This window comes from Coregonus lavaretus (assembly GCF_964263955.1).
Source record: "Coregonus lavaretus genome assembly, chromosome: 27".
Lineage (NCBI taxonomy): Eukaryota > Metazoa > Chordata > Actinopteri > Salmoniformes > Salmonidae > Coregonus > Coregonus lavaretus.
In genome coordinates, this window is record NC_140014.1 from 25832537 (window position 1) to 25844557 (window position 12021).

General features: G+C 40.4%; 1 protein-coding gene across 7 annotated transcripts; it reads right to left on the reverse strand.

The window, feature by feature from the left end:
• Positions 1–947: 947 nt before the first annotated feature.
• On the reverse strand, positions 948–6655 carry LOC311103044 (cell division cycle-associated protein 4-like). 7 transcript variants are annotated; one of them, XM_084144543.1, is made up of 3 exons: positions 6555–6655; positions 3651–3787; positions 948–3342 (listed from the first exon to the last, which is right to left on the reverse strand). In XM_084144543.1, the coding sequence occupies exon 3, from the start codon at positions 3331–3333 to the stop codon at positions 2380–2382; it is 954 nt and encodes a 317-aa protein (XP_084000669.1). In that variant the 5' UTR covers positions 3334–3342; positions 3651–3787; positions 6555–6655; the 3' UTR covers positions 948–2379. The 7 variants fall into 7 exon arrangements, with proteins under 7 accessions (XP_084000669.1, XP_084000670.1, XP_084000667.1 ...); XM_084144544.1 differs by having other exon boundaries at positions 3651–3790; XM_084144541.1 differs by having other exon boundaries at positions 3651–5253.
• Positions 6656–12021: the final 5366 nt, after the last annotated feature.

A 12021-nucleotide genomic window follows, 5' to 3' on the forward strand; every position in this document is an offset into this window, starting at 1 on the left:
GCTATCCCCCTTCACTGACAGCTGAAAAACGTGTCTGTTTTGCTTAGAGGGCTGACGTCGACAGAAGGGGGGCGGGACTACAGCGTAAAAGGAAACAGGGAATAGAAGAGACACTCGGCCGGGTAGACCCATTAGGAAAGCAATTGGTCCACGAGACCGCAGACCAAGCCTCCACCTAATTGTCAATGGGCGGTCTTTACCACTCACGGGGCTGGGAAATGTGCAACACATTTTCGAGGCTTGTTAACTTTTTACATGCATTGAAATACACTGTATCCAGTTTACATTGCAGTGCATCTCTGATGCCAAATCAGTTATGTTACTGTTAAAACCATCCAAACACGGTTACAGACGCATGGAGTACGAACAGTTATATTCATACAATGTAACATTTACATTTTCTTTTATGAGAAAATAACTATTGTGGTGGACCATGTACACTCACGTAACGTCAAAAGTCTATTGTAATTGTAAAGGTGTGTGTGTCTTACCTTAGGAGGAAGAAATTAATAGGCACAAATTTGGAGATCAATGTGTCTTTTTGAATGAGTCATTCAATACGTGTTACAGTCATTTCAATGAAGATTTGGAAGAATATGACATTAACACATTAATAAGTATAACTATCTCACTTCATCAAAACTAAAATCGAATTACTCCATTGTTTATATTTTTGTTGTCATGAACTTAGTCATCAAATGATGTACCGTTTCAAATCATGTGTTAAGAAATGCAGTGTTAGTGTCATTGGAATATAATTTCTTGAGCACTACAGAAATCAATTGACATTGTGCATTTTCTCTATTGTGTACGTTTTTGTTGGTTGTCAACTCTGATTGGTATGCACATGACACATCTTACACTACAAATCAACCACAATACTTTAACTTACCTTTATACTAACAGATTCATTTGATTAAATTAATTAGATGAAAAAATTGCACACAAACGTTGCACCTTTTATTATAAAAAATATTTACAAAGATGCTACAATGTTTTTTCTTAATATAAAAATGCATATACTTTACAATTGTTAAGGTCTTTGAAATTCGAGCTCCTGTTTGAAGCAGTGACATCATTCAGAGGAGTGTTGTGGTAGTAATGACCAGAGTAATACTGTCAGATTTTACTGGTACGGTTTGCCTGAGTAATCTTTTCATCATGATAAGGAGACATTATGAAAAGAAATCTTTATAGAGAAAGAGCTGCTTGTAAAAATAAATAAAAGAAATAATAGTTGAATTCTGTACAAAATATATTTTCGCAAATGAAATGCATAGTGAATAGGGGGAGTATTGAGTTGTAACTAAGCAATAAGGCCCGAAGGGGTGTGGTATATGGCCAATATACAACAGCTAAGGTGTGCCTGGATACAGCCCTTAGCCGTGGTATATTGGCCATATACCACAAGCCCCCGAGGTGCATTATTTCTATTATAAACTGGTTACCAATGTAATTTGAGCAGTAAAAATAAATGTTTTGTCATCCCCGTGGTATATGGTCTGATATACCACGGCTTTCAGCCAATCAGCATTCAGGGCTCGAACCACCCGGTTTATAATATAAAATATATCACATGGGTCTACACGGTTCAGTTGAAAAATCTACGTGGCATGTTTGTCTGTATTTAATAAATTAAATAAATAATAACTTAATGGTCAACCAATAATTCTTAAATTTGTAGTAATACAAATATCAGAAAATATGGCTTCTTAATGCTGATATCAAGCAAGAGTTTCTCTAAATACTTTAACAAATCTACTCTAGGTGTAAGGGATGGATTCAAATCAAGTGGGAAAAACAGCGCCCGTCTTGAGACTTAAATGCTTAAACCCAAACCATAGGAAGACATTGGGTGAATCTGGCTACATTAAAATCTCTGTCAGATTAAAAATAGGGGGAGAAATTATATTAAATCATACTGGTAAATTTCTCAAACTGTATGTTGCTAAAAATATATTTATATATACATACGTACGTACATATACATATATTTCACAAATATTTGTTTTACTCTTTAGGAAAATATGCATTGCTTCAGAGGTTTGGATGTTCCGGTCTCTATTTGTGTGTAGTGTAATGACATTGTTCTTCAGTCTATACATATAACAATAAATAAAAACAAAACTGGAAAAATAGATTGTATGACAAAAGGAAATATAGAAAAGTATGTAAAATAAGAAAAATCATAAATGGTATAGGTTGTAATGTCTGCCCATTTAGAGATGCACAGCTGCATGTGGTAACACTGAATAAGTTCTTGATTTCATAAACCCTCAACATCTGAACGTATAATAATAACACCATATCCATGTACGCACCATGTGCACAGTCTGTAAAGAGTCTGCAAAGTCAGTATGCATGGGAATGTGTTGTTTCTCAGGAGCCCACTATGATCTCCATGATGTGGTCCAGTTCATTGAGGTCTGATCGGCAGCTGGTGCTGGAGCTGAGGGGTGAGGGCCCATGGGAGGACAGGCTCTCCAGGAGGTCGTAGGGCCCCATTTTAGGCACACTCTGCATGCCTGTCAGCACTGTATCAAGGTCGTAGTAAGACGCATCCACGTCTGAAAACAGTTCCTCCAGGGCAGGGTCGGGGCTGGGCGCAGGGTTTTTGATCTCGAACGTGCCAAAGACCTGCTCTGCTGTCCTGGAGTCCTCCACCAGTCTGTCACGCTCCCTCTCCTCCCTCTCCTCCCTCTCCTCCCCCTCCGATCCAGACCCACACTCCTCACTGTCCTCCTCATCATCATCATCTTCACCCGTCCCCTCCTCTTCCCAGCAGGGGTCCATGCTAAAGGTGCCTGGCAGGTAGGAGGTTGGGGCTTGGGGGGAGACCGTGGACATGGTCATCCCCCCCTCTGCCGCCTCCTCCTCCTCCTCCTCCTCCACCACCACCTCCTCCTCCTCCTCCGCAGGGCAGCCCTCTGACCCCACCGCTGGGAAGGGCTTGGGGACCTGCTCCCCCTGGGCTACCTCTGTCTGCCGACACAGCACCTCAGTGGCCACTAGGCGGTCTGCAGAGCACTGGGCAGCAGCGTTGGCAGCACTCAGGGCCTGGGTCATGATCTGCCAGGTGCCGTCCTGAGTCATCTCCTCCTGGATCTGCCTCACCGTGTTGGCAATCAGCACTGAACGGCACAGATTAGGCTCCACCAGCATGTGGCACAGCTGCAGTTTTATCAGGGACATGTCCAGCAGGGACTGTCGCTGCAGGCTGTAGGACGACAGCATCCTCACAGCCGCCGAACTCGACTGATTCACATCCTCACCGCCTGCCACAGGTTCCTCCCTGGAGTCGGAAAACTTGCGCTTCGTGCCCTTCGGGAACATTTTGGCTCTCTGGGGTGAAGGGAAATGGAAAGAGTGTTATTGGTGACAAACCTGTCACAAAAACGTAACATTCTAACACAAACACACATGATATCATGAAATACTGTGTTGTCTTGATGAATTTTAGTTATCAAAACTACATAAAAAAAATCTATGAACTTATAATTTGTGGTGTTATGTTTGAAGTGTGTGGCATAAGGACAAACTATTCATTGGCAAGAGAATTTCGTGATGAAGAATCTCTACAGGTTAGCTAAATATTAATGTAATGTGCTACAGTATAAATAGCTGGTTGTTTTTCTGAAAGTTTGCTATACCTTTCCTGTTGAGAGGCACAGGCATTAGCATAGCAGCTTGGTCCCGGCTGCAGCGCTTCAGTACTTTTGTACAAGCAACAAGCAGCTTTTGTTCTGCACCCTTTCTGCCCATTTTAGGCCAGTCTGAAGCAAGGCTCCTGCTGGGCGGAACAACCACACTTTTAACAGACCCACTGAACCACCGAAAATACAGCATGTTACCAACCAACTACCATCACTGCGGTCAAAGTCAGGACAGGTCAGGCTTTTCTCAACAACAAAAAACACAATCAGCTCATGTACATACACCATCCCACCCCACTGCCACCTGTCGTCAGACATCTCCTATTTATGGGCAAAAGTGAGTTAACAACTTCACTCCGGTAGTACAAAAGTGAATAGGACACACACTGGGTGAGAAAAGTCAAAGGAATACCACACAGGTTTAAATTTTATATGTTTGAGATATACACACCATGCTCCAAAAAATAGAACTGCTAGAATGTCATTACAAGGAAAGCATGAAAAGTGAAAATTAACCTTCCTGAAGCAGTATCTCTGTCTGAATGAGAAGATATCAGAAGACTTGCCTCAAAACTGAAAAAAACACACAAAAAACATGTATGCACTCACTAACTGTAAGTCGCTCTGGATAAGAGCATCTGCTAAATGACTAAAATGTAAATGTAAAACTCCAAGGGAACAACAAGCAGGGAAGAGCAGAGTAGGGAGAGAACACAGGACAGGAGCCTGTGTGACTTCACACTACAGACTAAAACAAAGGAACTTCTGTCAGGGTGTGCATCTCCTCAGAGAGAGCAGTGGGTGGGGCAGTAATTGAAGTTACTACTCTGCTACATGGATCAACCATCTACGAAGCAAGAAATTATATCAAACAGGAGGCAAGTATGCAATAAAGGAAACTAAAAAAGACAAGACACATTTGGTTCAAAACAGCAAACATTTGCAGTTAATAGATTATTTTAACACTATACTAGCTTATGGCAAAAAAGCACACAGTTGATAATAGCAACTTATGCAATGTTCCTAATAAGCAATGTCTTGTATCTATCTATTCTTGGGCTGCAGGGGCACAATCTATCAGTCTGCCAAGCGAAGAATATTGAGCTTCGGTCCTACCTGAGTGGACATCTCCGTACTGGAGCAACAAATGCTATCACAAGTGACACTGTCGCATTTACTGTATGTTTTCACCATTGGAAGTAATCAGGAGAGTGCTTTGAGTGTGTTAATGAACCTAACTTGAATGCAGACTTTATGGCCCACCACTTAGCCTAACCATTGCTTTCACTAGAGGGTGATAATGTGTTTCTAATGTCATTAGCCATCAATAAACCATGATGAAAAACGATCTGTCACATAATTGGACTGGTGCCCTTACTGAAATCTAAGATCATGTTAGCTGCAACAACTGAACACTGCAAATGGCCCTGCGTCAGACCACAGATAGAATGGACAAACAGTCTGTTTTTGATACAAACCTCTGGAGTACAAGAAAACTGTCAAATTCAGCAAATGTTGATGTGTTCCAAGTTGCTAGAACCCAAATAATAATTTTCTGCATATGTTCTAGTCCAATTCATGAGCAGCGTTGCCAGGTACCCTATTCAAAATACAAAATGTGAGGCAGACACATGAATGTACTTTCTCTGTTTCTCTTTTGTTACCTTAGTGGTGCCTGTCAAAAATAATGGAGAATTTCTAGCTAAGAAGCAAAATACTACACAAGTAACAACAACACATGCTTCATGCTAATGCTTCAATCCACCCCCAAACAATAGGTTTCTACTAAGGGAGTCTAGCTGATTGGATATCTGAAAACAAGGAAAAAAGAGGTGCAATCATTTTGATGAGACAAAAACGAGTTACTGGTGCCAGGAGGGGGCCTTATTGCTCTTTATGAACACTGCAAACCTAAAAAGGACTGTTCAATACAAATCTGTTAGGCTGAAATCCATTGACAAATAGGATTTAATAGATTAATGTGGCTATAATAAAAACAAAACATAGGTCAAGCCAACATACAACACTTCAAGCTGAATCAATGTTTTGATGAATCAAGGTTTACTCCAATCAATTAATCTGTCAGTACCAAATGTAAGGAGGGAACCTCATTCCTGTATGCTGTGCTTGTTGTACTCTGTGGCCTCAGTTACATTACACCGTTCTAAACGTCAAAGAGCTACAAGGCTTAATACATAAAAGAGCATTAACCCCCACAGCGCCACCAGAGATCCTCCTCCTCGTCTCTGGCTCCACCTAGGAGTTGTCTCCCCTCCCCCACAGTACTGACGTTGACAGTATTTCCACTGCCGCTTATGCTTATTTGAATGGAGAAATTAGCTGACTACCCAAAAGTGCGAGTGTGTATCCTGCAATTCATAATAGGTTAATACACAAATATGTACATAATGAAATTAGTTATTTATATTGCACTCACTGCAATAGCTCGTGTCCTTCTCTGGTAGCTGTACCGCATGCTTTGTCTAGCTCGAGCAACAGCGACTATGGGGCGACAACGGAGATGAGGCCATTTTGAAATAACTAGCTACCTACTGTAGCTAGCTGATTCCCACTCTTGAGATATAATCATTGAACTATAAAATAACGGATATCATTGGGGTAGATTATTACAACACCGTTTTAAAATGACAAACTTCCCTTTTCCAACTACATAATTTATCCACTCTGCCGAACTGGCGTGGATACCTCCGCATGAAAATGGTTTAGCTACCTAACCCTCGTTAGCTACCTAGCTAAATGTGTAGCTAACACTCCCCCCGCCTTCCCCTCCCCTCCCTCACCAGACTAACATTTGACAAGAGTTTCGGAGATAAACATTTCAATAAAAACCCCATATCAATCCTAACAAATAAATAGAGTCGGTTAATTCATTTAGCGTACCTTTATTTTACTTTATTCCGGTGTTGGTCATAGGGTCCTCTGTAGAAAGCGGAGATCGGGCTGAGATGAGATCATTTATGCCACGGCTTCAAAACTAGCTACCTCGTCTTCACTGCTCTCAGCTTGCTACGGCCAGGGAGCAGGAGGGGTGAAGGGGGCGGGTTCCATGCATCTTGATCGACAGGCTGTCATTGTCACTTGAATGAGAGCACCAGAACAAAAGGTACACTCCACACTCTCAAAAAGCAAAGAAATGGCACAAAAACAATCAAAGGTCGCGTGCGTTTTCCCCCACAACTGCACAGACTGTAATCAGTGTATAGCGAGGAAATTGTTATTTCTAAGCCAAACATAAAAAAAAAAAATCAACAATAAATAAAATACAACTACAATGAGGTATACAGAATATAATGACATTGGAGCTTTTGACTTTTAAAACATGTATTTCATTGTTCAAATTTGGCTTACCAATGATTTTTTTATCCTCTCTTTTGACAAATTACTCTTTCATTCTTACTCTGAGTTTGCAGTAGTGCGGACGAAATGGAGGAAACTTGGAAAAAGTTGGTGAAGCAACAGCTGTGCTGGAATGCGAACAATATGGGTGTCAGTTCTGAGTGTATGGAGCAGGAGGATGAGGATCAAGGATCGGAATGGTCGGTAGTGGAAAGACATAGGAAGAAGAGAGATCATGATACAGAAAGCATAAAGAGGGCCAAGGTAGGAAGCAAGAGTAGTGATGTGTTGGATTGGAAAGTGGTGATAGTGTTTGATGAGACCACAGGGCCTCACTTACACCCTATCCGACTAACTAATGCCGTAAAGAAAGAGGTAAGTGAAGTGAAATTAGCTCGCTTCATTGGAAATGGTAGATTGTTAATATTGTGTGGTAGCCAGGCTCAGCAAGAGAAGATTCTGAAAATGGAAAAGCTTAATGGGAAGAAGATTAAAAGCCATGTCCCTGGTGCTTATGCTATATTGGGGGGCGTCATCACTGGGGTCCCAATATCTATGTCCACAGATGATATTAAAGAAAATGTGAAGGGAGGCAGAGTGATTGAGGCCAAAAGGTTGATCAGTAGGAAAGAGGGTCAAATAAGTGAACGTTTATCAGTGATGCTGAGGTTTGAGAAAGTCTTGCCGGGGAAAGTACAGATAGGATTCCTTAGTTTCAATGTTAGAGAATTTGTACCATATGCACTGCAGTGTTTTAAATGCCAAAGAATGGGACATGTAGCTGCTCAGTGTAAAGGAAAGAAAAGATGTTCCAAGTGTGGAGGGGCACATGATTATGGTGAATGTGGAAGCAATGTGAAGGTTAATTGCTGTAATTGTGGGGGAGAACACAGTGTGCATTTGGTGGATGCCAGGGACCGAGAGAGGCTCAGAGGATCAGTCATGATGTATCGTATGCAGAGGCCAAAAAACAGATTGGTAGAACTACAGTGCTGACTGATGGAGCTTACATGGATGTACCTGTAGTAAGTGTACTGTACTGTCGGGGGTGGTGCTTCTGATGGTCCATGGTTTCGAGGCCTGTTCAAAAACTTGTGCTCATGAATGTGCGGTGTCAAAGGACACTTTGATAATTAATAAAGTTGACTTCATAGCTTTTCTTGGTAAGGTTATCAATACGACTCGGGTTGTGGAAAGCAGAAATGTCAGGTTGAAGGTTATTGTGGAGACGGCAAAAGAGATATTGAGGGTAACAGATGTTACTGTTGAAATGGTTGTTAACATGCTGAACAATCCAAAGGGTGGAGTGTTTCAGCATGATATAGATAAAGTGTAATGGTTTTGGGGGGGAGGGGAGAGGGTGTGGTAGAAGTTAGGGATTTATTTGGTTTAGAATTTTATTTTCATGGTAGTACAGAATTGTGCAGATCATGATTGATCATACATTCCAGCACAGTAGGTGGCGGCATGCACTTAAACGATTGTTTGCGGACCGCCATGATATTATAGAAGAAGAAGAAGAAGAAGAAGAAGAAGAAGAAGAAGAAGAAGAACACTGTAACACATTTGTCAAGCGTCTGTCCAGCAGGGAGAGCTGTTGCCAGTTCAAATAACGACTGGCAGATGTTATAATGTTTTGTATGGCTGTTAAAATAACCTTTTGTCATTGGTTTCAGGTAAGTGTATGTACTTATGTAATGTTTGCATTTGTGAGTACCAGTTAGACCAGTTAGATGAGTACCAGGTAGCTCAGTGGTTAAGAGCGTTGTGCCAGTAACCGAAAGGTCGCTGGTTCTAATCCCTGAGCCGACTAGGTGAAAAATCTGTCGATGTGCCCTTGAGCAAGGCACTTAACCCTAATTGCTCCTGTAAGTCGCTCTGGATAAGAGCGTCTGCTAAATGACAAAAATATATATATTATTTTAATGAAAGAAAATACACACATCTAATTTCAGAATAAATATTTTAGTCAAATGTGCTTCAAGTAATCACAAAAACAAGGGGCTTTACTGAGAGCAAAGGCTCCATACAAGTTAGAACAACTTTGAAAATTAAATCAATAAATAATTATAGTAACATTCTTACTATTAACACCCATCTTATCTTTGACTTTTCTTATTATTATTCAATATATTACTGCAATCAAATAAATACAACTATATACAAATAAATCCAATACAATTATATACATCAAAAACATTCAAATAATTACCAGAATCCTATTCAAAAAGAGTTAAACACAGTTTGGAATTCCATAACATGTTGACAAATAGGTTTTCTTCCTAGGAATTCATGTCATTTTATTGATCCAAATTATAGATCAAACTTAATACAACTTTCTTTTTTTGTAATTACTACAGTATACTAATTTAGTTTTATCAAAACAGACATTTAACCCCAGTAAAATAGTCAAACAGATGTGAAGTAAAGTGCAGTACTTACAGAAAAATAAAAAAAATAAAAACATACTTAGCCAGTTGCAACACATTGTTGCAGGTCCCATGTGAAACCACTACTAAATCTTTGTCGGATCTGACATTTTATTTGGTTATTTTACACTACATCAGGAGTTAGAAATTGTGAAAAATAATTGGGATATAATTGTATTAAATATCTAAAAGGAAACTAATTAACTAACATGAAACAAACTAAGTCATTAATTATGATTGAACCAGTACATCCATGTTATTAAGCATATAATAGTACATTTTAAACATTCAACAAAAATGCTGCATAAAGTCATGCATCCCTGAAAGTGTAAGGAACCAAACAATCAACAGCTCATCGTTTTTAAATAACAGATCAATGTCGTTAGCAAAACGTCTGCATATAAAACTCTAAAAGCATTAATACCAAGTAGAAAACAATTATTAGGTGCTTTTAACACTGCACCTTAGCCCAGGGCTAAGAGCCTCCTTAGCCCTGGTCTAAGGGAGATGTTATCCCGGGACTAAGCGAGTGTTCACACTTGCACATTTTAAAGTGGGCTAGCACCAACCTTAGCGCAGCCTGGGCTAGCTGGCCCTGATCAGGAGCAGGGTTAGCACCGACTTTTCGGGGCTAGCCCCAAACACGTGCCAAAATAGCCAGTGTGAAAAGAGGACAGGAACAACACAGCATTTTCATTGTTCAATCACAAAAGATGCACTTTCAATTAATTTGCATATGCTTGTGATGCGTTCTGCATGGTATTTTAAGTAAATGTATACTATTTCATCCTCCCGTCAGCTAAGAAATCGAACAAAAACACGAAATACTTCAATTTCATCCATGCAAAAACATTGGTTGCTATGGCTAACAAAAACGGTTGCTATGCAGGCTGGCTAACGTCTTCTCACCTAGCTAGCTAGCCAACTGAAGAAGCCAATAACTCTACAGCAGGAAGGGCAGCTTACATTCCATTTTCATCTGTTTTCATAGATTTTCTATTAACATTGAATTGGATATAGCTATCCTTGATAATCATATTGTTGCATGATTTCGCTTGGATCAGAAAAGTTGATGTCTCGTCCGTGCACAGCATTCACTGTACAGGGGCGATATAGCATGTCACAAGTGAAACATTGTTTCCCAGGTCTGACAGGCAGACAACAAGTTGTATACAAACCATCACTGTTGGAAATAAAATCCTAGACTAGAAGCAAGAGGAAATAATTTGTTAATAAATAAAATGCCTTATTGCTTAACATTGATTGCGTGGCAGAGATAGAATGTTGGTTGCATGTGTGTTTTTCTGTAAGCCCAGGGCTTTGGAATACAAGTGTGAATCCTCAGCCCAGGGCTAAAGCTTAGCCCACCCTTACAAAAAAAGATTGTGGTCAGAGTGCAGTATAACTGCAGTAGACTGACTACCCCAACCCTATGACTAGATAAGAACCACATGTGGTCAGAACAACAGGACCGTGTCTGAGGTCAAGATGTGGTCAGTAGAATAATAACATGTTCTTTGCTTGGCCTCATGCAACACACTGTTCAGCCACTAGACCAGCATTTCCCAAACCCGGTCCTCGGGACCCCAAGCGGGAACGTTTTGGGTTTTGCCCTAACACTACACAGCTGTTTAAAATGATCAAAGCTTGATTAGCTGATTATTTGAATCAGCTGTGTAGTGCTAGGGCAAAAACCAAAGCTTGCACCCCTTGGGGAAACCGAGTTTTGGAAACCCTGCAACTAGACCAAGTGACGTGGCAAGTAGCCTTGTAGGATTTTAATTTTGTTGGCTTTTTGAATGGTTTTCAATGGGCAAAAACGTAATGAATGGTCTTCAGCACAAAAACGAAATGAAAGGCATTTGGCAGAAGTAAATTCATTCACAAATATAATTTGATATTTTATATAACAGCGTTTTCATAAATTTGATAATATAATCGCCATGTCCATAAAAAATACAAGGACATGAACACGGAAGTATAACGTAGGAATGCATCGCTTGCATGGGGTATATGCCGCGTTCACGTGCTAGTCGGAACAAGGAAACTCTGAAATGGCTGACTTGCTAACTGGTTGTAGTTATACACATGCCGCGTTCAACGAATCAGCAAATCTGAAATGTCAGAGTTGAGACTAGCATGTGAACGCGGCAATAATGGCGCTTTCAAAACAACTCAGAACTCGGAAATATCCGACTTCAATGCGTTCAAGACAAATGGGAACTCGCAAAAAAACGAGCTCCGACTGGGAAAAATAGTTTTGAACGGTCATCCAACTCGGAATTCCAACTCGGAAACTCAAGCATCTTTCTAGAGCTCTGACTCTCCGACCGGAAAATCACTGACGTCAGGATCGTTTTTTTTCTCGAGTTCCCAGTTGTCTTGAAAGCACCATTAAAGGCAGGCAAGAGTACAATGTAGCAGTAGGAGTATATATCAAATCTCATCTCTCAAAAAGTTTACAATATGCTACAGATAAGATAACAATACAAATTCTCCAGGACTACCTGTAGAGTGCAGTACTAAACCAGCATTCATTAAGAAGAAAAGCTCTCTTTCTATCTCCTCTCGCCTTCTCTCTT